Source organism: Denticeps clupeoides, chromosome 2 (assembly GCF_900700375.1).
Source record: "Denticeps clupeoides chromosome 2, fDenClu1.1, whole genome shotgun sequence".
Taxonomy (NCBI): Eukaryota; Metazoa; Chordata; class Actinopteri; order Clupeiformes; family Denticipitidae; genus Denticeps; species Denticeps clupeoides.
The window spans coordinates 5,320,931-5,346,669 of NC_041708.1; the positions used below are offsets into that span (position 1 = coordinate 5,320,931).

The 25,739-nt window shown below is 45.1% G+C and overlaps 1 protein-coding gene across 10 annotated transcripts in view; it reads left to right on the forward strand.

The window, feature by feature from the left end:
• pcdh15b (protocadherin-related 15b) overlaps positions 1 to 25,739 on the forward strand; it is a 209,906-nt gene that overhangs the window by 86,115 nt on the left and 98,052 nt on the right. For 9 of the 10 annotated variants that reach the window (XM_028964715.1, XM_028964706.1, XM_028964695.1 and 6 more), the window contains 7 exons: positions 2,339 to 2,499; positions 4,016 to 4,171; positions 6,602 to 6,721; positions 8,101 to 8,211; positions 9,169 to 9,339; positions 22,475 to 22,583; positions 24,619 to 24,731. In XM_028964715.1, coding sequence (XP_028820548.1) covers positions 2,339 to 2,499; positions 4,016 to 4,171; positions 6,602 to 6,721; positions 8,101 to 8,211; positions 9,169 to 9,339; positions 22,475 to 22,583; positions 24,619 to 24,731 — 941 coding nt within the window. Of the gene's footprint in view, positions 1 to 2,338; positions 2,500 to 4,015; positions 4,172 to 6,601; positions 6,722 to 8,100; positions 8,212 to 9,168; positions 9,340 to 13,451; positions 13,630 to 22,474; positions 22,584 to 24,618; positions 24,732 to 25,739 lie in introns of those variants that run through there. The other variant, XM_028964748.1, reaches the window with a different exon arrangement.

Consider the following 25,739-nt stretch of genomic DNA (forward strand, 5'->3'; position numbering starts at 1 on the left):
AGCCAGTCATTGTGTTAGACACGTTTGCATGGTGGGAAGTCTGCTTGTGGTTAAAGGATGCAAGCCAAACCCCGTTTTTGCCAAAGTGTTTATGGAACTTATGTTTTATGCATAAATGTTACAGGAAGTAATATCAATCTGAATCTGAAAATAATGGAAAACCCTGTCTTCTGGGTTGATGTGAAAAAAAATAACTATATATACTTCTTTTGCCTTTAGTAAATGTCTGCAAGGCCCTGCTGCCGTGCCGAGTGTTACTCTTGTTGTGTAATGTTCCCTGACGCCGCTGTTAGCCCGAGGTTACCTGGTGCGGCACACTCATCTGTCCACTAGCGTTAATGGTAATACCCGTCGTGACCTGGATCACCTGTGTGTGTGTTGGCATTAGACGTGTGTGGAGTGAAATGGGGCGAGCTAGTGTGTGTGCTTGTCTTCAGTGTGAGAAAGCACTAGTGTGTGGTGTGAAATAAGGTGTGTGTTGTATAGAGGAGTGTGTGTGTGTGTGTGTGTGTGTCTGGCCATGCATGAGTACTTGTAGAGTGGTGGGTGTAGAAGTCCGGTGACATTAGCTATGGTTAGAAGGTGAGACACTATTTGTGAGTGTGCTTATTTAATATATTGGCCAAATTATAAGACGGCCCCACCTTTTTTCAAGACTAATAAACCTCTCTTCCAGTTTGAAGGCAAGATGGCACCACACATTCAAACGTATTTAGTGAACAAAAGGCCTCTTTGAGGCAGCTTGATATATTATATTATAGTCTGAATGTCCTCTCAAAGATAAGAAATATTTTGTGTGTCCCCACAACTAAAAAAAGACTCATTACAACTTAAAGACTCAAATGATTTGTCTAATGTTATATTTAGGGTTTAGACACCATTACGGGGCAGTGGTGGCCTAGCGGTTAAGGAAGCGACCCCGTAATCAGAAGGTTGCCGGTTCGAATCCCGAGCCGCCAAGGTGCCACTGAGGTGCCACTGAGCAAAGCATCGTCCCCACACACTGCTCCCCGGGCGCCGGTCATGGCTGCCCACTGCTCACTCAGGGTGATGGGTGAAATGCAGAGGACAAATTTCACTGTGTGCACCATGTGCTGTGGTGCTGTGTATCACATGTGACAATCACTTCACTTAAAAAAAAAAAAAAAAAATTGTTGCCTAATTATATGCTGGTATGAGATAGAATGTATATTGATTACGTTCTCAGAATGACGCAAGTGTGTGTGTGTGTGTGTGTGTGTGTGTGTCTGTGTGCATTTGTTTGTGTGCTTGTATGGGAACAGAGTGTGCTGTCATGCTTGAGTGTGCCTCTGTATATTTCAGAAAGTGGAGCATTAGGTGCGTAAGTGGTGTGACAGCATGTGTGGATTTAGTGTGTGTGTGTGTGTGTGTGTAGAAGAATAGCCTATGTAGTCATGCATGGCTTTACTTGTGTTTGTGTGAAATAATATATTTTTTTGCATGTTTAGAGTTATAGAGTGTGCATCCGCATGGATTATGGAGGCAATCAAGGTGTGAGTGTGGAGAGATACACGGCGCATATAGCCTGGAGGAATTAGGTGTGTGTACGGAAGTGAAACTGTGTGACTAGGTGTTTGTGCGTAGGTGAATGGTCTGTGTGTGTGTGTGTGTGTGTGTGTATAAAAGATTAGGTTGTGTGCACGCTGAGCAGGGCATTGAGAAGCCATCAGAAGTAGGTTAGCTACATTAGGCCACGCTGGAGTCTCATCAATAAAAATGACAAGTGCGTACTCACCCACAATCTCACAAACTCTTCCCTTGGCTCCCAGTCTAAAACATCAACCAATCTCCAGCAGAAAATCTAATTTTATCATGTTATCATGGCCTCTATCAGAATCAGAATCTAATCAGAAGGTTGCTGGTTCGTATCCCGGTCCGCCAAGGGTGCCACTGAGGTGCCACTAAGCAAAGCACCATCCCCACACACTGCTCCCTGGGTGCCTGTCATGGCTGCCCACTGCTCACCAAGGGTGATGGTTAAATACAGAGGACACATTTCACCGTGTCACCATGTGCTGTGCTGCAGTGTTTCACAATGACAAGTCACTTCACTTTCACTTTTATATATTAAAGGCTCAAAACAAGAAAGCAGGTTCTGTCGTCATGGCTACATGTCCTATGGAATTTAGAGCTTTCAAAGGCTGTGCTAAATATACAAAAAAGGCTTCATGAATAAACATTTCTTTTATTCCAGTGGAAACACCAACACCAGACTTATAACCTGATATTTTCTGGAAAAGTACTGGTGCAGCTTGGTTGGCTCTTCGATTGAGGCATATGAATTTTGATAGGCATGTGTTTTTTTTATGCATTTCAGGGACGGTGCTGGTGGAGAACATGCAGATCAATGGGAGAGCAGAGGACCCAGACAGGACCATCTCTCTATCGTTGCGAGACAACTATCAGAACTGGGTGATTCTGGACCCGGTTAAACAGAAGCTCTATCTCAACAGTACCGGCAGAGTCCTGGACCGTGATGTACGTATTTCAGAACTTTTTGCAACGTTTTTTTCCCACCTTGCCAAAATTTCAGGAGGCACAGTTGACAGTATTTGAATCAAATGCTTCCTGTGGAAGCTCTGTGATACATCACCAACGGATGTTTGCCCATCTGATCAGACCCTAGCAGTTGACCACTGGGCCAGAGCCATCTAGTGGCTCACTCTGCGGCATCACAAATTGACTTGACCACCCTCTCTTTAGCCAACCCCACTTTTCCCAGCTTGGCCGAGACTCTGCAGAGAGATCGGCCTGACTTTCCACCTCGATATGCTCACAGTGGGTGATCCAGCCCAGCCTCCTGTGCTCACGGTAATTGGCACTTTTCCGCTGTTGCACGATCTTCTCAGGGTACAGTGAGTTCCACCACGATCGCCTGTTGGGGGGAATTGGAAAATATGACCATGTCTGGACACAGTATAGTTGGGATAACGGGCTCTGGAAAGATCGCCTTTCAGCTACAGCTTGATGTTGTAGATAAAATTGGAACCATAACTTACAACTTACATACAAACACCCACTATTAAATCTTATAACAATAACGATTAAATCATATAGCAATTTTTATTTCGGCTTGTTGCACATGCAATGTTATATAGAGCAGTGTGTGCTTCGCTTTCGAGGTTCATTTCTCTGCCCCATCAAAGATGACAGCTCCCCCCGCCCATCCGGAAAACTCTCCTGGCTCATGTGCTCTTTTTACCCAAAGAGACATGAATCCACCGAGATCAGTGAAAACCAATGTTTTTGATTAATTTAGGGTGTCCAGGCGTCGTCTTTCCCCACAGATATGTCCTTTCTTTTTGAGGCCAGGACCAATAAAATGCACCCGGCTGGGTTTTTAGAACGGTCCGGGTTTTTGGGATGCTTAAATATATAATCAATATATTCGTAAATTTGAGCTTGACCCAAAGTATCAGCTGCTTGCTCGCAATATTTAGTGTTAAGCTTTTGTTAAATTCATTATATTGGTGTCATTTTATGCAATAAATGACTGATTTTTTTATTAAGTGATTTACAGGAAATTTCAAGCTATCATCTTGATAAAGCTTTAAAATATTGCAGTATTAGCTTTAGGCCATATCGCCCAGCCCTAGTTAAGTCCACAGCAGCGGTTCTCAAACCTGTCCTTGTTTGGTGAGGTTTGATCCATGTGATCATCTAGTAGGCAGCTCAGAGTGTGTGAAGGTGTGTGGGTGTGGAAATTCAGCGAGTCACAGAGCTGCATTAACTCCAAACTCTTTGTCCGCCACGGTGCCACCGAGGTGCCACCGAGCAAAGCACCGTCCCCACACGCTGCTCCCCGGGCGCCTGTCATGGCTGCCCACTGCTCACCAAGGGTGACGGGTTAAAAGCAGAGAAGCAATTTCCTTCGGGATTTATAAAGTATAAAGAAAAACATTTAAATCAAATTAATTCAATGATCAGCTCTCTGTGTGACTGATTCCTGAAGCTTTAAGGGGGTTACTCTACTGTTTGTGTTTCTTTTCTGCAGCCTCCCTCCTACGTACAGTCAATTGTGGTGCAGGTCCAGTGTACGAACGAACTGGTTGGCACGGTGATCCTGCACGAGGTCCGCATCGTTGTGAGGGACCGCAACGACAACGCCCCCCGGTTCCAGCAGCCCCGCTACTATGTGGCCATAAATGAGGTGAGTGTCCTGCTGCCGCGCCTGCTTCCTGTGGCAACGCGCGATTGGTGAATACGGAACGAATTGCTCACTCACAGACTGACTGCATGTCAGATAATGACTGTTATTGTAATAATAATTTTTTTTTTTTTATGCAGATTTATGTACGTTGTTCACTCATGAACGCCACTTCTGGCAAGCGGGTTTTGGGTCTGGGATTTGGAACATTAACCCCGAACCCTTGTTAGCCTGCCAGTGTGAACACTGCACTTTTGATTTCTTGTTTTAGGCTGACACTAATACCTCAGTGCTGAGATAAATAAATTGTGAATCAGCTGATTTTTGGTGTGAATCACCAAATATCCCATATTATTTTATTGGTTTATCGATAAATACTGAAAACACTGAATACTGATAGGTTTTCACAATTTCGTCTTCCATTAAAACTATTTATGTGAAAGAATGTGTGACATATTCATGATTTTTTTGCCCCTTATTAGTTCACGGCCGACACAATTTCAGCCTCTTCACTGACATAATAAGTCTGGGTTATTCCCAGCGATTCGGTGAAACGTTACTCTTCTCTTTAAACAATGAACGAAAAAAAAAAAAAAAAAAAACGATCAGCGTGAGTGCTCGGCAACGTAATTCAGCCAGCAGCCGTTTAGTGCTGCAACCGACGAGTAAAACAAGGCGAGGGCGGAGCTAGCTGTACAACAGCGTGTGGTATAATGAACCCTGCGCTTCTCCAGCGTGGCCGAGCCTGTAATTAACGAACGAAGTGACGAAACGCCGCATCTCCGCCCGTTCCTTCCAGCCTGCGGAACATCTGAGGGTTCAGCTCTGCGCTCGCCGCACCGCTGGGCGTATTTAGCTCCTGACAATTGGCTACGCCGCGCGACACTTAATTAAGGACAGCTCACCTTCGCGGCCAGAGAGATGAACAAACGCTGCAGGAGATCTCTGGACAATTACCGTACTCTCCGCCACATTGTTTTTTCGCAAGTCGTTCACTAATGGACTTAATTAGTGTCAGCCAGATCTGGTAGCCCGAGCTCCTGAAATAATATGCCGGGACGCCGGGAAGGTTCCTCACTCTGCCGGGGGATAATTGACACCCCGGGACACGGTCGGCAGAGGCTTCGCTCATTAGGTCGCCGCGACTCCCGTTTCCTTCGTCTCCCCAGGAGGTTCAGAGAGAGCGAAGGACTCCCCCCCCCCCCCCATCTAGCTGTACGTTTCTCGCCAGCTTTTCCAGAACTCCGGAGCCTCTGCCGCCCTCCCTGTGAAGAAGAGGGGTGATATTACTGTATTTGGGGTATTCCTCGCAAGTCTAACATCAGCAGATGTGAGAAAGAACCAGTTCCCAAGGAAAGTTGTTAAAAGGTTGACCGCGTGTTTGGTAGAGATGAGATGTCTGTCTGTAACAATCCGAAATCGTCTGGAGGGCCAATTACGGCCCTCCAAGGCATTCCCATCGGTTCCGATGGTGCCAAGCTCCCCCCGATTTAACTAATTAGCAGCTCGTTTCAGCTCAAGCCGCGAGTTCCTAAGCGAAATCAGTCAGGGTAAAGCTGGGCCTGGAATGAATATTTTCACCACGTCCAACACCGGTATTCCCTTCATAGATCTTTTTTAAGACTTCTACACACGGAATTATGGGGTGCCGGTAGCAACCTGGCGAGTACCACACTTCCTTATGAACCAGATGACAACAAAGTCCCAGGTTCAAACCCCACTTACTACCATTGTGTCCCTCAGCAAGACACTTAACCCTGAGTGTCTCCAGGAGGACTGTCCCTGTCACTCTGGATACGGGCGTCTGATAAACATCATAAATTGAACACGTCGTGCCGCTTGTAAGCGAGTGTTGTTGCTGGTGACATCCAACAAGGACAATGAAAGTTTTGTATTCACCCAACAATAAGCGTGAATGAGCGTGAATGAATGTGTGACCTCCTGCCTTCACCGCCTCGCTGCTGCCCACTTGAAAGTCAGAGTCAAGCATGTCCGGGGTGTGGTGGGACGGGGACGACGCGGTCGCGAGCGCGACGGGTGAAGAACGAGAACGTCGCGAGGCGGGCTGCTAACCCTGGATCGGCGGAGTGCTCAATAATGCATGGGCCCACGATCTGACGGCTCCACCGCGTCTGCGCCAACAATAAGATATTGTCTTTTTACACAGTTACGGGCTCTACGTTAAGGCAGCCACCTAATCTTTCTCAAGGTATTAATAATGCATAGGTGGTATCCCTATTTGACAAGGCAGATGAGGCGAGGATCAGAGGGACACGCTGTTTGGTGCACTTCAGCATCTCTCTTGACCGGGATCTTGCCGGTTAAAATGTCACAAATACGGAGGCATCGCGCTTTGACCGTGAATGGCACTGCAGCACACCGGGGCATGTATAAATATGTGTGTATTAAAGAACTTCCCTTTCTCTGTTGCAGCTGACCCCCGTCGGCACCACCATTTTTTCCGGGTTCGCCGGGAACAATGGCGCCATTGACATCGACGACGGGCCCAACGGGCAGATCGAGTACACGATTCAGTACAACCCGAACGACCCGGTGAGCCACACCTCACTCGATGGTGTAACCTGTGACTGATTTGCGTCAACTAAAGGCCTTCACAGACCAAAGACGTCCAACGCGGCGCTATGCTCCGAATTGTTCTCTATGAGACGCACGCCTGAAGAGCGACTCAACATGAAACATGGTTGAACTTTGACCGAATTAACGCCAATGGAAACAAAGCATCGGAGCGGCGCTGAAATTGGGATTGACAAGAGGTTTATTACAGCGATTCCATTCAACGGAATCACTCTCACCGCGAGGAAGGCGAGGCGTGCCAGATTCTGTGGCTCCGCCTTTTCAGTTTGCTAACCGAAATAATGAGGTGTAGTTATTAAACAGTTACGTGGTGGGACGGTGACTGTGGCGTTGACCATGCCCACAAAACAGAAAGTTCCGTCAGTCTTCAGTGCGTGTAACCCCCTACGGTGGAAACACCGTACTACGGTGGAAACAACAGCACTGTTGGGCTTGTAACGTAATATTTATAACGCGCCGCATTGCTCGAGTCTGCGAAGAGCGACCGGTGGCCGCTTCTCCTTCCTGATATCTGACTTGCTAGGTGCTGCTCCAACAGCAATGCGGCGTTTATGGCCGAGCACCGGCCTGAAAACGCCCAGGGGCCGTTTAAATCAGTAACATGGAAATGACCGCTTCTCAGAGATCCTTGCTCACGATTAAGATTTTCCAATTTTGGAAAAACCGACAACAACGTACAGATGCATCTGTCGTTCAGGATAACTCAATGAAACGGCATGAACGTGTTCAAGTGCTGATTGTATCTATGGAATAAGGTGATTTTATCTGTTGCATGAGTGATTATGTGTATTCGTGAGGAAGTGTGTTTTTACGGGTAAACTTGCATGTCGTTTTTGTCATTATTGATTGTTCCTCGTCCTCTTTGTACAAGGACTTTCTGACTTGAGTGTCATGGAAGCGGTGGAAGATGATATTTTTTTCAGCAGCGATTAAGTGGGATGTCTTTTCCTCTCAGTGGGCTTGTTATTTGACGTTGTATTTTATTTATTACCCAGAGAGAAAAACTAGACCGGTGTTTGTCGGGTCTCTGTCAATTGGTCAGAATGAGTGAGTGGAACAGCTTTATTCTGAACAAATGCTCTCAAATCAGATCGTAGGACAGGGGGATTTATGATCACAGTCTGAACACAACTTGGCCAGCGATCAGTTCAGGAACTCTTCTGGCCGCAAGGTATTTACTGTTCTAACCGTGTAAGATCCCGTTTGCATCACATGGCGACAGATGCCAAGTTGCACGTACATCAGCACGGTTTCCCCTGGCTAGAGCTGGCAGGCCATTCATTTCTCATGAGTGTGTCAGTGTTGGCCTATTTTTCTCCTTGCTGACCCCTCCGCAGACAGCCAACAGGACGTTCGACATCCCGCTCACCCTCTCCGGCTCGGTGGTGCTGAGGGAGAGGCTGAACTATGAGGAGATCACCAGATACCTGGTCGTCATCCAGGCCAACGTGAGTCCTGGAGCTCAAAAGATTACTCTACCCTGCAGACGAAGACTTTAGCCATTAGACGCAACCAGGTTAAGTAAAGCTTTGTAGGAGGGCTTAGCATGTTTAATACTGCGTCTGTAAAATTTGGTAGATAATTCAAGACTGTAGTCCATACTTCCTAATAACAGGGTAACAGAGGTGGTAGTGTAAATGCGAGACTTTGTTCTTTTATGCCGCTACTCCGCTAAATCCAGGATGATGCAGTCACAAGATGAACATTTAACAGGTGAAAGGTACTAGTCATAGGTGGGCGCATTGGAACCTTCATAAGGTTCCAATGCTGTTACAGAGGCCAGATCATCTCGCTGGGATGTCATGTTGCACTCAAAATTGCACGTGATTTAGGATTTTATGTTTTTCTAACTTTTGAGCTGCAGTCGAATTACGATTGAAAATGTTACTATGCAAAAAAATCTAAAAATTCTAAAACTGCTATTTTAATTTTTCAAAGCTGCAATTAGAATAGCATATTAGAAAACAATTGGCTAGTAAACTATTAAATACGCTAAGCATTGCATATGTAGCAAAGGCAGCTGGACTCCCACCCTGCAGTGGACATGGGGCTTCGGTGAAACAGGTATCGCAATTAATATTTATCTCCACTGGGTTTACTTTACTTTATTGTTAGCCCCTTTGTAGTGGTTACATCTCGTCTTCCTAAACCAAGATACCACAAACTATTTAGCAATTTTCACTTTTTCCCCATAATTTAAAAGCGAGACAGGCATTTAATGGTAAAATCTGATATTTTTTGGCTGCATCAGTCCTCAGAAAAAAAAAAAAAAACGGTGAAATCCTGGAAGGACTGCTGAATGTTAATGTGATAATTGAGCGCGACGTCGTTATTAAAATGGGACTGAAAGCTGTGCTTGTTGAGCATTTTTGCCGCGATAATAGAAAGATTCCCATTCCGGGCAGGATCGAGCACCGTACCCCAATGACCGCCGGACCGCCACCACCACCCTGACCGTGGACGTTTTGGACGGAGATGACCTTGGGCCCATGTTCCTGCCTTGCACTCTGGTCCAGAACACCCATGACTGCAAGCCCCTCACGTACCGCGCCGTCATCCTGGAGCTCACCGACCCGGTAAGTGGCCTCGTCCGTCAGAATCCTTTGGTAAAGGAATCTCCCTGTCATGCTGTCCCAGGGAAAACGTATATAATGGGCACCTGAAATCACGGTCGCCATGGTTGCGATACATTCTCAGGGCGCTGGGGTGTTGGGGAGCGTCGGCTTTGTGCGTCTGCTGTCATGGTGCAGAGGCAGGATTAATATTTGATGCCGCTTGACTAATTAAACGTCAGTGACACGCTCAGGATCCAAAGCGGTTTGAAGGGCTTGTTGCTCTCGCAACCAGTTTCTTTGGTTTCACACAATACCACCGATGTTACTTCGTTCTGTGGTATTAATGTGGAGGAAACGCTTTGGATGGGGGGGCATTCTCGAAGATCACCGCTATTTACTGACATGTGCGCAAGGGCTGTGAATGAAGCCTCTGTGTTGGTCAAGGTTCTACTCTACACTTAAACAGCGAAAGACACCGATGAAGGATGTGCACGGCGCAAATCGAACGTTGCAATAAAAATGTCCAACGTTTAATTCTCTTTTCATTTCGGCCATGCGATTGGTTTGGTGCAGTGCTGCTCTCATTATTGCCGTTTTTCGTCGTCTCAAATCGTGGATACAGCTTTTTTATTTTTCCCACAGACAACACAGCCAGCTCTTATATCTGTATTGAAGAAAAGCTATTTTGCACCATGTATGGTTATGCGGAGGCATTCATTCCTTTTTTGGTGCCACCGGACTGACTTGAGGATTGTGGACAGCACACTGGATACAAATCGATGAGACTGAAAAGAAGCAGAGGTTAGAAAGTCAAGTGTTTGCAAGAGCTTTGATCTCAGACGCAGACGGAAATCTTAAGACACGATTGGAAATTCTCGTCTACCAGTTGACCCTGTCTCCAACTCTTGTACTTCCTGTATTTTCCTGTCTACACATGCAATAAGACACAAACGTAAAGGATTCATCTAATGTAATCATATAATAGGAACAAATGGTCTGTAAGGAGTTGTGATGTTGTCACTTTTTACTTTGGGTTGACCGCTGGTTGTAAATTCTGACCGATGCTGTGGCGGCGCTGCCAGCTTGTCGGCTCAGTGGATCCCTAGAGCATGCAAGGCTATCAGCGCTTGGTCAATAGCAGACGATGGGGAAGGAAATGTTTTCATCTGGGCACGTCTTGATCTGTGCTGGCATAGTTGCTGAGTGCCAGACGACTGTTGTGCCCGAATGAAGTCAGCTGTGCGGCGGCGGTGTGGTTGCGCCTGCACACGCGGCTCCGCTCTTTTCAGGTTCGGGCGCTGGCGTGCTGCAGAAACGCGGAGCCCAAGGTTAAATTGCATGTGTCAGAGGGAGTGATGAATGAACGCGTCCCAACAGCCAGCGAGCGAGGGTTAAGTGTGTCATGTTGAAAGGGCCCTAAGACTGGACCTCACGTTCTGCATGATGGACATTTAAAAAACAGGACCAGTGCTTTATATCATATAAGAATTCTACTGGATATAGAACATTAATTTTTTTTTCCAATGGATGCGCATTATACCATTCTGGCCTACACTGAAAAGGGTGGGTCAGAAGGTAGGATGATGGAAGACTTCCAGAACTATTTAATGTTAATTCATTTTTTTTATATAGTATTTTGTTCCTGACTAATGACTTCAACATTATCTGGTTGAAAACAAATATGCGTGATTTTGCATATACACACAAATACAAACCAATCACAGTGATTTCTGACCATCGTAGAGACCAGTATCTTTAGGTGTAAAATTCTTCTCATTTTTGCCTTACTGATTGTACTGATTGATTGAGAACCACATAATGCAGCTGAATGTATGGAAGTATAAGAGCTAGAGGGTTGTAAGTGTTGCTTTACCAACATTCCAGGATGACCTTTGATGCTTTTTTATTGGTGCCTAACCATGCTTTGCTCTCATGATACTGTTTGTGCTCTCCCTAATATAAGTCACTCTTTTGTGCTGTGTTCTTGTCCAAGCTTTTTTTTTTTTTTTTTTTTTTTATTTATTATTATGAAGTAATCTTTATGACTCAACATTTACAGCATTTTTCAGTACTTACAAGGACAGTCTCCCTAGAGCAACTTAGGGTTAAGTGTCTTGCACAGGGACAGATGGTAGTAAGTGAAGTGAAGTGATTGTCACATGTGATACACAGAAGCACAGCACATGGTGCACACAGTGAAATTTGTCCTCTGCTCAGTGGCTCCTCAGTGGCACCTTGGCGGACCGGGATTCGAACCGGCAACCTTCTGGTAACGGGGCCGCTTCCTTAACCACTAGGCCACCACTGCCCTGGGATTTGAACCTGGGTGTTCTGGTTCATAGGCGAGTGTGTTACCCACTAGGCTCCTACCACCCTTGGTCAATAGCAGTAATTTACATTAAACGGATTCATATAATTCTTTTTGATGGACAACAGTAACAGGATAAAGCAAAACTTTACTGGTCACCATGGAGGCACACATCATTGTAGTATAATAAATGAAAAAAATAATCACACGACGAATCCTAGTTTATGTTGGATTCATAGCAAAGCTGAGCACATTGCTGCCTTTGTTACTTAGCACAAGCTGGAAGTAAAAGGGTTGTCATGGTGATGCACGTTGGTCAGCAATATGAATGAATGATTGGCTAATGTTGGATGGAGTGAAAAACCTACCAAAACCTACCTATTAGCTATATATTTTTGGGTGGACAGAACAAATTTTATTGTCATGGAAACACACATTGGTTTCTTAGTTGGACGATGAAATAGGCCATCGTTTTTAAAGGTCATAGTTTTAATTCATGTTGGATTTAGAGCAAATCTTATTGTCATTTACATTTATATTTAGTGTGAACTAAGTATATACAGTACAGGCCAAAAGTTTGGACACACCTTCTCATTCATTGTGTTTTCTTTATTTTCATGACTATTTACATTAGTAGATTTTCACAAAACTATGAATGAACACATGTGGAGTTATGTACTTGACAAAAAAGGTGAAATAACTGAAAACATGTTTTATATTCTAGTTTCTTGTTGTCCCCTTTGCATTCACTCTACTGTCCAGCTCACCCCAAACCATCTCGATTGGGTTCAGGTCCGGTGACTGTGGAGGTCAGGTCTCCACTTTTTGTTAAGTACATAACTCCACATGTGTTCATTCATATTTTTGATGCCTTCAGTGAGAATCTACCAATGTTAATGGTCATGAAGATAAAGAAAACATGTTGAATGAGAAACTTTTGGCCTGTACTGTATAAGTGAAAAGCTTGTTTGGTTGTTCATGGCCATAAACATTGTGCAAGACAAAGATCATGCTCGATTTTTGAGGAAAAAGCAACGTTGTCAAGGTCTGTTTCTGATTCACCACAAGAAAATGAAATATAAACTTTTGAACTTCCTCCCTCCAAGTGGAAGGGCTGACTCTGCATGATAGCATAGGGACTTGTCACACGTAATACGACTGTTGTTGTCTTGTCTCGCCATGATTCATCCCCAGGAAGATAAGACTGAGGAGGCTCTTCCCGGCGCTATTGATTTTGTCCATTTAATAAATGGGCTGGTATTCCATATGCAGCCAGACAGCGACAGAGGTAAATGGCAAATTGAGACGAGCGCAGAAATACGAGCATTACGAGAGAGATGAATCACATGTAATTATTTTTACTCAGTGTCTTCAGTGTCTTGAGCAGTGGCACTGATTCATCAAGAGTGTTGCTAATTCACATGTGGCACGCATAGGCGCCAAGCGAGAGAGCCTTGAAATCAGGCCCACATTGGGGGGAGAGTATTTTTCCGTTTTTATGACGCTCTTTACAACGTGCCATCAGGAAACACTTGGGGCTCTTAATGTCTGGCTCCTTTTTTTGCCGTTGCCTCGCAGCGATTATTAGTGTCATCTGTGCAGGCCATGCTTATTAGAATTAATCAATAACCTTTGATATAGAAGTAGAGGTTAGCCAATTAACTTTCTTGAGAGTTTCTGATAATCTGCACTTGTGGTTATTTGCTTAGCAGTAACCAACCTAACAAACCTTCTGGATCTACTGGATCTGATACACAAGCCAGCCTCGTATCCATGAGCCTGTCAGTGGTTCACCAGTTTACCTTTTTTGGACCACTTTTGCTAGGTCCTGACCACTGCATAGCAGCATCCTAGAGCTGCTGACCTGGAGATGCTTTGGCCCATCTGTCTAGACGTCACAGTTGGACACCTTGCCCATGACTGCTTCTAACACATCAGCTTCAAGGACGAAATGTCCTGCTGTATCAGATATCCCACCTACAGACACATGCCATTGCAAGGAGGTAATGAATGATTTTCAATTTGTCTGGTCATAATGTTATGTTGTTATTATACTATATCGAGGGGTGAGAACCATATGACATTTTGGGAGAAACTGAGATAGCTCTTTGTAGTGTCAGAAATAAATGCATATAAATATCCCTTACGGTCTTTTGGTTCAACACCCCTCAACATAAGGAGGATATTTCTGGGTTATAAGACAGAGGAGAAATGACAGATACACACACACACACACACAAATACATACACTACTGTAAACAAAGGTTTAGGGTCATTTAGAAATGTCCTCGTTTTTGATTGGGAACAATTGTTTTGTTCATAGACATCAAATGGGTGAAAACTCCAGTCCAGACATGAAAAAGAAATGTTCCAAATGACTCTGGTAGCTGGAAATGTCTGTTAATGATGGAATATCTCCTGCTGTTCATTAACCCAAGTGAACGTGATGTTTTTTTTGTCATTGTGATACTCAGCGTAGCACAGCACACCCTGCATTTAACCCATCACCCTTAGTGAACAGTGGGCGGCCAGTTATTTTAGTATAGAAAACCATTTTAGTCATTACAAAAGCAATAAAACTGTCCTTCACACTAGTATTGAATTGAGTGAATTAGCATGGCTAAATAATTATTTCAGCCTTTGTCAATAATTTTCATTATTATTTTTGTATTTTTTTTTCCTGTCTTTTTGATGTTTTTTTATTCTTTCATGGAGAAACAAGCAAAGTTTCAAATGGCCCTAAACTTTTGAACAGTGTATAGCTTAATGAAATTGATGTAGCATAACAGCTTACTATATGTGGCATTATAAAGTCTGCGGTGCAGTAACTACGAGCACACCCACATGGTCGTACATCATTATAAAAGGGACTTTGATAGGAAGCGTTAGCAGTCTTTTTAACACAGATCATCGCTCAGTGGATAAAAAGCGCACCGGTATTTGGCAGGACTGAACTGTCAGAGGGATTTAGGTGATGCAAGCGTCATGAAACGTCTGTTGTCACGTCGCTGCACGGACCCCGGCAGATGTGTTGTTGACAGGCCACGGTGCATTACACGACACAATGGCATCTCCCAGCCTTGAAATGAGGTGTGCACCCGTTCTCAGTTCATCTCGGCAACTCTGCGGTGTCACTTTTCCACGGGCCCCCAACACGTTTTTCTTAAATCATGTTTACTCAGACGTGCGAAGCTAAAGTCTGTAAGATGGGAAGTCACAAGTCCAAGACATTCTGCAGTTTTGTCTTGCGTAGAGGTTCATCACCTCCGTCTTCTCCATAGCTTTGTCAAACGGCCTTCCCCTGAGCAAGAGGTGTAAAAGCCATTGTTTGGGGTCCCCCGCTTTGTCGCCAAGGGCGTGACAGGGCAGAAATAACAAATTCTGATTGGTCTGTGGCAACTTCCTGGTAATCAAATGTATGAAAGAATTTTCCCTCGTGGTCTCCGGGCACTCCTTTTTCCTTTCCAACAGGAACTGGGGAGTTTGCTCTGCACTTTCTGGGCCTTTCCCTCTACCTGTTTTTCTCCTGGATCAGGTGACCTCTCAGTAGCTTGGCTCAAGTCTGTTCTCTATCTTTCTCTATCCTTTCTCCTTTCTTTTATTGTGGGTTTTTCTGTAACATACATGTAACTGCCATAGTAATTTACTGGTGTTAATAAATTAGAAACTGTTCATTCTTTTAAGCTCTATTGTGCCACGCCTCTTTCTGTTTTATACCTCTTTTTCCAAGTGTCACAGACGTTGGCTCATCAGTTCCTTTAAGTACGAGTTCGACTCCCAATTTGTGCTGCCAGCTAGCAGGGTGCCCTGGATAATACATGATAGTGAACGCTTCTCGTCCCCGGGTCTTCGCTCTTATTCTCTCCATCGTCTCATCACTCTGATAAATACATAAATACTCACCCGACCCTTCCATTAGCCTCTCATTCCGAATTGACAGCATTATTTCCCCTCACCCCAGGGCAGCAGATAAAATGGTCCCCTCAGAGGCGAGGCGTCAAAATGAGACGAGCACAAATCCCACCCCGCAAAAAAAAAAAAAAAAAGGGGAGGGGGATCTTTTGGCACGTTCCCCTGATTCACACTCACCCTGCTACTAATACAAAGAGGGTAACGCTCTCTATCCGCGGCTACCCCGCCGGTTTTAAAGGCGTCGCTGCACAGCGCCGGGAGAGGGGAAAGAAACGAGCTTTTCCACTGATGAAGGAGTAGAGCTGAAAATACGAAGCTGCCGTGTCTGTCTGGAATTTTAGGGGGGGTTCAACTGTTTGGGACTTCTGTCTTTTCTTTACAATGATTGCTGTCTAATTAATGACTGAGTGGCAGGTAATACCATATATGATCAGTTTTAATTGTGTTTTTATTACGCTTGGTTTAATTGGAAATAATTGGATATTACACTTGGATATTATAATCTTACCAATAAGATAACTGGTTATGTAACCCTTCAGTTTTAACCCCCAGGACATTTGGCAGTGCTGTCGTGAAAACAATGCAGCACGGGTTTTAATCGGACCCATCGGACTGCCGTTTTTGGACAGTTGTTTATCTGGTGTGGGGGTCCACATCAATACCGCCGAAAGTTGGCCGCCGCGGGAGCATGGGCGTGTTGGAGAGGAGCTCCTGTAGCAAGAGCAGCGCCCTTGGATGTGGCAAACAGGAAGTTGCTTCTCAGGTTGAGCAGGGGTGGGGGTCTGCTGAAGGCTGTGTGCAATGTCCGATCCAAGCCCGGCTGTGGCGGCCTTATGTTGCCGTCCCACTGGAGCAGGCTGCTGTGGTGGTGGGTGTGGTAAAACCGGCAGTGGTGGACTAGTGGTTAAGGAAGCGGGGCCCCGTAATCAGAAGGTTGCCGGTTCGAATCCCGATCCGCCAAGGTGTCACTGAGGTGCCACTGAGGTGCCACTGAGCAAAGAACTGTCCCCACACACTGCTCCCCGGGCGCCTGCCATGGCTGCCCACTGCTCACTCAGGGTGATGGGTTAAATGCAGAGGACACATTTCACTGTGTGCACCGTGTGCTGTGCTGCTGTGTATCACAAGGGACGATCACTTCACTTCAGAAATGTCGGTCACTGCAGGAGCAGCCACACCCTGACATACCCCGAGCAGCACTTACAGAGAGCTATGTCCATAGAATGTGATGTGATCCATTTGATACTGCAAAACCTCTTATTACTTTACTGGAGGGATGGCCACCATTCCTCCGGCATATTTTCCATCATTTGATGTTGTGATGTACACCATGTATTGGATGTATGTGCATGAGAGGTATTACACCTAGTGGGTAACACACTCGCCTATGAACCAGAAGACCACAAAATCACAGGTTGAAACCCCACTTACTACCATTTTGTCCCTGAGCAAGACACTTAACCCTAAAATAGCTCTGGGGGACTGTCCCTGTAACCACTGATTGTAAGTCGCTCTGCATAAGGGTGTCTGATAAATGCTGTAAATGTAAATGTGCTCACATGTTCTCAACTCCGCATGTCAACTCCATTTACCCTGCCAGGGCTCTAGAAAAACGTTGTACTTGTGCACTTAAGGTTTTCAATTTTAAGCTCAAAGCCAGGTGGAGAATCAGAAGTTTCACCAGGATGCCTGGGGTGAAGATAGGTTCATTGTGTTCGATTAACTGAAGTTCAGTCAACATTTTAATACGTTGAACTTTCTGGCTTGGCGAATTAGGTTTCGTAGCCGGCTGTGAGAATGCATTGTTTTTGGTCCCCACAATCCCCAAATTGATGCTTAACACCAGCAATGGGCCTTCATTTTCTATTCAGCAGCATAATAACACAGCTGATGAACCAGGCTGCCTTCACACTTGCCTCACAGGTGAAGGGAAAGACGCGAGAAACAATATCAGTCGGCCTTGAAGGAGCGTGATGGAGCTCATTACCTCCTCCTCCTGGGTGAGAATTGTTCCGGTGAAGATGCTGCTCTCTGTGTGTATTACTGTGGAGAGATAGCATCAGAAAGGTGGAGTGGTGCGTGATGGGTGGTGTTTTACGGTCTCCCTCCCTACGCGGAGAGCAGGATTTCTTAAAATCAGCCATAAAATGCTGATCCAACTTACCACAACTTGCCTTAGCCCTTTTCCTGTTCAGAGTCCTGTCACCCAAGACACAGGGCAGTGTGGGAAACACAATCACCGATCTCCACTCTTATTTTAGGTTTTCATTTTTATTGGTAAATGTTACTGTAAGAATTATAATAATCCTAATTCATTAAATCGAGTCAGTGAGTCTTAAATGGCCTATTGTAAAAAAAAAAAAAAAAACTGTAATAGGATTAGTTTTAAACATCTGAAATCGGATAAAAGGAATACAACCCGAAAATCAATGTACCGTACAAGCTGTGCAAGCAAGATAATTACCATAAAAGAAATTAATTAAAAGCAAAAATATACGTCTTCACATAATCTGCCACTTATGCATTGTCACAACAGATAGAATTCATTGAACCCATCAATTCATACATTTATCCGAGGATTAGGGCTGCACAATTATGGCCAAATTGATAACAACGCTAATTTTTTTTATCACAGTTGTAATCACGATTATTCATTATTTTAGGTAAAACACATTTTTATATGTGTTCATAAATTGCAATTGCAGAGTGCAATGATAATGTGCGAACAAAAAAAAAAAACCTATGCAGATAGGCACATACTACAAAGAACCGAAACATACTACAGGCCTACATCCAGCAGCTCTGGATGTGGGAAGACAGATGCTCTGGTCTGTAACGTGAATAACGTTATTTATCAAATACAAAACTTCGTAACATACACGTGGATAAAATAAAATCTTACTTATAAAATGTTCTGCATCGATTCTTTGGTCGCTCGTTACTGAAGCCACACGCGGCATGACCCGGCATTCTCGCTCATACCGTCTGAGTGGTTGAAAGGGCTTCGAGCCCGAGCCAAGAAGTTGCCGCTCGTACAGTCTATGCTTTTGTACGCCTCCTGGTGGTCGGCTCGAGAAAGTGCTTGATTTGATATGCAGCATTTTACATTTACATTTGCAGCAGACGCCCTTATCCAGAGTGAAATACAATCAGTAGTTACAGGGACAGCCCCCCCCTGGAGCAACTTAGGGTTAAGTGTCCTGCTCAGGGACACAATGGTAGTAAGTGGGATTTGAACCTGGGTCTTCTGTTTCATAGGCGAGTGTGTTACCCACTAGGCTACTACCACCCTACTACAAGCAGAGCCCGCTATTCAAATGTTAATATTGTCGACGATCATCCTAAATTAATCGTGGCAGCCAAATTCGTGATCGTGATTAAAATTCGATTCATTGTGGAGCCCTACCGAGGCTACACGCTCACAACACACAAACACAAAGAGGCATTATTGCCAGTGTTTATGTTTTTCATGTCTTTGGACTATTTGTAGAAATCTTAAGGAAGAAAAAACTGAGATTTAATCCCAGGGCTCCTTTTTTTTTTAAGAAAAAGTTGGCAAGACCGACTTGAGTCAGCTTTGCTGTTCTTGCACGCCTGTTTCCATCATAATTCCATCAGAATGTAACCTTAACGCTAGTTAGATGGATTTGGTGCGGGCACAAGGGGTCTTGGTGAACGTAAGACCCCTTGCTTGCGCATTTGCCTCCCGGCATTATTAGACATTATGTGACATTAGTCTGGCCTCTCATGAGTGCGCTGCCATGGCAACTGTAGATATTGTCTGATTGAGAGGGCATCGCTGCTAATCTCTTCAGCCAGGCCTCCGCGAGGCGTCTTCATTTACAGCGGGCGGCGCTGGCGCTGTAATTTTCCGGGGACAGGGATTACAACTCCACCCAGGGAGGTCGATCTCTGGCAGACGCCTCTGCTCAAATACCGCTTATTAGCCACGGAGGTGCCGTCGTAACCTTTACCCGGCCGGCGCATAGTCTGTAGGTGGCGGAGGCGAAGGAGCGGACTCCTTTACATAAATGCCATGTAACAGGATTATTAGTATTTTTTTTTTTTTTTTTTTTGAAGCGGGAGGCTCGATGGTGTCACGCAGCGAAGGCCTTTGATGAAGAATCTTTAGTCAATACCGTCAAAGCTTTCTTTGATGAAGTTTGGCTGTTGCTTCCATCCCTGGACCTTTACTGGTTGGTTGTTACTGGGATGCAACCTATTGGCACCTATAGGGGTGGTAGTGGTATGGGTGGTGTGTAGCACACTCGCCTATGAACCACTAGACCCAGGTTCAAATCCCACTTACTACCATTGTGTCCCTGAGCAAGACACTTAACCCTGAGTGTCTCCAGGGGGGGGGACTGTCCCTGTAACTACTGACTGTAAGTCGCTCTGGATAAGGTTGTGTAAATGTATTGGGAATTGAATTCCAATCTTTAGTTGTTTGATCCGCTTTTGAAAGGAATGCTTCCCACTGTTTTTGCTTTGTGTAGTAGGTTTGGTTTGTGATGTAATCGCGGGCAATATCAATAGAAATGCTGGGACGGTTCTCGCCAGTTCCCACCTTTCAGAGTGACGTAGCAGTGATCGACTTTGGCCACCTGTTCTCATCAGTGTGGGCAAGTTTTGCAACTTTTTGCAACTTTTTGGTGCTGGAATACGGAACCAACTCACACATAGCATTGGCTTTAAATGTTAACAAACTATCAATGATTTCAGTCTGGCAATATCAGAGAAAATTTGTGATAAAAATCGACTAAAAAATCGAATTGCTCGATATGGGCAAGTACATCAGGAACGTTTCTTTTTGCCACATCGCCCAGACCTACTCTCCAGAGCCAAACCCAACTGTAGATCCACATTCCACACTCGCCCTGGGGCCACGTCCTGTCTGGTATGTATTGAAACTAGTCCGTACCTCATTTTTAACAAAGACCTTTTACTGTAACTTCCTGAGAAGATGAATCTCGTTGAAGCACAAATACACTTCCGTTTGCAGGGCCTGGAGCGGTGCAGAGACGTCTTCATAACTTTGCGCTGCCAACGCTTTGCTTCACAGTTGGGTAGCGCTCTCAGGGTGATGCATAGTGTTACGCTTGTGCCAAATGTGGCACTTACCCTTCTGGTAAACTCCACCGCGTCTTCAGGGCACGTCTACCACGGGTCGGGCGGGTTGTTGCTCCTTTCTGATCTTTGTCGGGGGAGATTTTGAACACACGTGATATCTTAGTAGCGCTCTCGAAGCAGGCAGCTAATTATCAGTAAATCATCTAGAATGTGGTAATAACCCCCTCTCAGCTCAGTCTTGTCAGCTCAATTCTAAACACTGTCGATTCGAACGGCGCTTCCAGTCGATTCCAGCACACGGTGCCTGTCAAAAATCGCTCAAAGCTTACTAAAGCTTTACATTTTACTTTACATCACATGAGCACGCCACAAGCAGGGTCACCAGAAAACCGCTCTGCCCAAATGAAGCCACGTGCTGTTTGTCGAGCTGACAGGCAATTTGATTTCATTACCCTCCATTCCAGAGCAAAAAGCATTAGTCCGTGGCCTTGAAAGGCCTTACATTAGACACCTTACCATGAGTTCCCTCTATTTCCAATTCCTACATTGCGCTACTATAATACAATGTTTAACATATAAGGAAGATGGATGAATTCAAATGTAAATTTATAAATGTGAAATGACTGTAATCATTTACATTGCAAAAAACGATGAGAGGACATCGGCTGCAGGTTCGGTTTTTGCTTGTGTGCAAGGTTCGCGGGCGCCTGAAGAGCCGGCACCGTTCTGTGTGGGATGCGATTCCACCAAGTGCTCTCTACACCGCGCCGATTGGCCCGCCAGCCTACGTGAGACCTCCACCAACTCCCCCGTACACCCTTATTGTGAAATATGAGCCCCTCCCTGCGCCTACAGGGGGAACGCGTTCCTCAAAATAAACGCTCAGATTGACGGGCCGCGTCGCACTTACTGCGAACTGCTCCAGGAAAGAGCTCGTCTTTTAATTCGCTTCAGCAGGCAAAACGTTAACTGTGTTTTTTTTTTCTTCTCTCTTTCACTAGTGCAGTAATATCATGCGCCGCCGTCGTTCGCCGGCTCATTTCCGAAGCGTATGAAAAAAACGAATTATTTTTCTAGCGCAGAGTCAAACAGGTGTCCCTTCTGCTGAACTGAGCTAATTGCTTGACACGCGTCGGCTTAGCGTCCCCTGTCCTCTGCCTAAGCTCGTCATGGTTTCTGTCACCGGCCACCCGGGCTGGCATATGGTCCCCCATGCCAGGTGCATCTGTCTGGGGTCGGGGATTTAGAGGCGGGGCTTCCCTGCCACTTTAACGGTGTCAATTTTTTCTTTCTTTTTTTTTTCGTCGAAAGACCCTCTGAATTATGGATGGGACTCTGTATTCGCAGGACCCGAGATTAGAGGCTGGGTCGGCATTTGTAATTCTGCACGTCCATGCAGAAGAGCAGGCACGGAGGGGAGAGATTTACTCCTCCGTCAGGCTTACGGAATGAGGGATGAAGCACCAGCCTGAAGAAGCACGTAAACGACAAAATGCGTCCCAGGGGCCGGCGGAACGGCGTGCTTGTCCCTCAACTCCCGCAACAGCGGCGACGCTCGCCACGTCCTCGATGTTCATTTCCCGGTATTTCTCGACAAGTGTGAAAGAGAAATAAATGAATGTGACGCGTGGCCTGTTTTTCTTCTCGCTTCGCCATGAATTTTGCATGTGTTCGCCTCTCGCAGCAGGGGGTGCTCCCCCTGCTCCCCAAATGAAACGAGGCAAAGGTGCCAGAGACGTGTACCGACAGGCCCAATTTCTCTGTTCCGCTCTTATTAACTTTGTAACGGTGATGAAGCCTGTAGCGCCATCTAAAAAAGACACCCATCTTTCTCCCTCTGTTTTTTTTTTTTTCTTTTCTCCCCAGAGCAAAGCGAACCCGGTGAACGTCACCCCTCCCATTCAGGCAGTGGATCAAGATCGGAACATCCAGCCGCCCACCGAGCGCCCAGGGATCCTCTACTCCATCCTCATCGGTAGGTGTCTGTCAGGTTAGCCGTCTTCTCCACTCTGTCACTGTTCCCTCTGCGCGGGTCCTCAGCGGCAGAGGGGACCGCCCACCGAGACAGGAGATGAGCCCTGGCGGGGAAAAACCAGGGGCTGAAACATGCCAGTGCCAGCAAGCCCACCCCCGTCCCTTGGTACCGGGACCACCTGGTGCCTCCGATTACTCAGCGTTGTATCAAACATGACCAATTCAAAGAATTCATTTGAAGAATAGTAGCACAGTCACGCCTCCTGCTGTCACCGTAGTAAAGCATGTGACATCATTTAAGGAAGATGGTGACTCCCTTCTAGCTGGTCTAGCTGGTCTACCTCTACGTAACATCCCCTTGAGGCCAGAACAGCTCAGTCACTGAGCACTTTCAAACAGCAGCTCAAGACCTTCCTCTTTAGAGAATATTTAGATGAACTTGTAAACTTCTTATTGTCGAACTTGAGGGTCCTAATGAACCAGAACTGATCACTTCATCGATGGTAACTTGAAAGTCGCTCTGGATAAGGGGCGTCTGCCAAATGCCTTAAATGTAACTGTAAATGACTGCCAGTGGCGGATGAAAAAAGGAAAGTTCTCATGCCAAAGCAGTGGTCAAAGTGTGTGCAAAAAGGATTTATATCAACAAGGCACTGAGGGTCCTTTTATTGGGATGGCATTGTTACTAGTTTTAAAAGTACTTATAGATTTAAACACCGTCCCCACACACTGCTCCCCGGGCGCCTGTCATAGCTGCCCACTGCTCACCAAGGGTTAAATTCAGAAGACACATTTCGGTTTTTTTTTTCACCGTGTGCCAGTTAAAGTTAAGGCTAAAGAGCTAAAAAGAGCTCAAGTTCACTTTGCACATGTAAAATCGAACTAGCCTGCGCTTCCTCGTGACACTTCAGCAGACGGGTGTCTGTGCACGATCTGCATTTGCTGCTCGTCGCAATTCTGGCTGAACGGTTGGTCTGTTCTTTATATCTTTCGAGCACGCATCGTGTGCAGTGTGAAAGTGTTCGGCGATCGCACTCGCAACCCTTGATCCATTAGTTGCGTGAAGGAAAACAAAAAATCTGCAATCCAGCATGCGATTCCATGCTCATTCCATGTTTCAAATTTCAATTATTGCGGCGCCATAAAAGAGCAAACGAGTACAAGAACGCATCTTTTCCACACATCTTTCACACACAGTGCAGACATTTTTTCCGGGTTAGAATCTCAGAAATGTGAGTGCGGCTTCTAGACATGCTTAGCCATACTGCATTGTATGAGTCTCTCACACTGAGAGGGGCCAATGAAATCCAACCGTTGCATTAAGGAGGAAAAATTTACATTTGTATATGTAAAATTTTATATATATATATATGTGTGTGTGTGTGTGTGTGTGTGTGTGTGTGTGTGTGTGTTTACACTATACTTTCGATAATGTGTCCACATTCGAGAGGGATGTTTACGTGTACAAAAAATATGACATGATTGTGATTCTGTCCAAACCACCTCAGCCAGCATCGACCCAGTAAGAGCGATACTTAAAATGATGGCAGCCATTACCAGCTTCCCCTTCCTCCTACATATTGTAGTTCAAGTACCGCTAATACCGACTTTAAGTTCTTGTTTTCATGGTTGTACTTTTTCTTCCTTTGTCTTCCAAAGCATTGAAAGCCACTTCAACATCAAAAAAAATAATAATAATGTGGGATATTTATTTTTGGTCTTGTAAAAGCTCCATGTATTTTAAGGCGCATTGCTAAGCCATTCTTTTCCATTTACTTGTATGGCATTTATCAGATGCCCATCCACAGTGACTTACAATCAGTAGTTACAGGGACAGCATTCCTGAGACACTCAGGGTTAAGTGTCTAGTTCAGGGGCACAATGGTAGTAAGTGGGGTTTGAACCTGGGTCTTCTGGTTCATAGGCGAGTGTGTTACCCACTAGGTTACTATCACTGCTCTAGTTCATTTAATGCAGTTTAATTCTTAGGATTTTGTTGCAAAAACATGCAAAATAAAAATCTTTTGTGTGTGTAGGTAAGCCGGAGTCGTACGCCAGCTATTTTTCCCTGAATCGGACCACGGCCGAGCTCAACCTACTGAAGCCCATCAGCAGGGATGTCTACCAACGATTCGACTTGGTCATCAAGGTGACGGTTCCTGTTATTTTACTGACTATTCTGGCTGTTGTTGAATTGAATCATCTAAAGCTCCAAGGATTTCTTATTCCCGAGCCATTATTCCATATCATTACTACATTAATAAAACACAGACACTGAATAATAAAGAGGAGCTGTATACTGTCGATATCTAGAATGTTAAAGTTTATTTTCTTGTCCAACCAATTGGAAGTCAGGTCCTATGCTGACCAAGCTAATGAACATGATTAGAAGCTGAATATTAAGGCCTCATCCATATTTCTGTCACCTGCTCACGGCAACGAAATTACAGTCGCCTGCCCTGACAACTCTGCATGTGCGGTATGTAATTTATTGTGCAGAATTTGTTCATCTGAGTGCATGGGGGTGGCACAAACAAGCCATTTTGAGCCCAATGCTAAGGGAACTGCAACACTTCATGCATTTTACATATGATTAATTTTAAATCCCTAGTAGGACGCTCAGTTCACAATTCACATCCTGTATCACATGCAACGCCGTTCTTGCTGCATATCGTTTACTCTCCTGAGACCATGGACAATTATCCCTCAGCCCCTTCTTTTGGCCCATGCACCAGTTCAAAGCAAAATTTCTTTCTGCATCATTCAGCCTTATGGGTTCTGAAGTATGGAAATTAAGTCCTGCTGTTTACTACAAAGAGTGAAGACCCCTTTGTTTCTGAAATGTTTGCCAATTTTGAAGAGTTAGTGTGATTGTTTGCTGCTGAGGAAGGTGCGGTTGTTACCCTTTTTATACAGATGCATTTGGATGACTTTATTGGTGTTTCATTATTAGAACAAAAATGCTGAATCTAGCGACATTGATGGATTTACCATACGGTTAGGCTGGCGGACACCGTTGAAAAGTCAAGATTTCTAAGCTTTAGAAGGCAAAGAGGTTCATGTGACTGCGCACACTGCTGAGCGCTTGAAGCTGAATAAGCTCGGTTAAGGCCTGGCTGTATATCACATGATTTCACCAATTACAAAGATTTGTCGG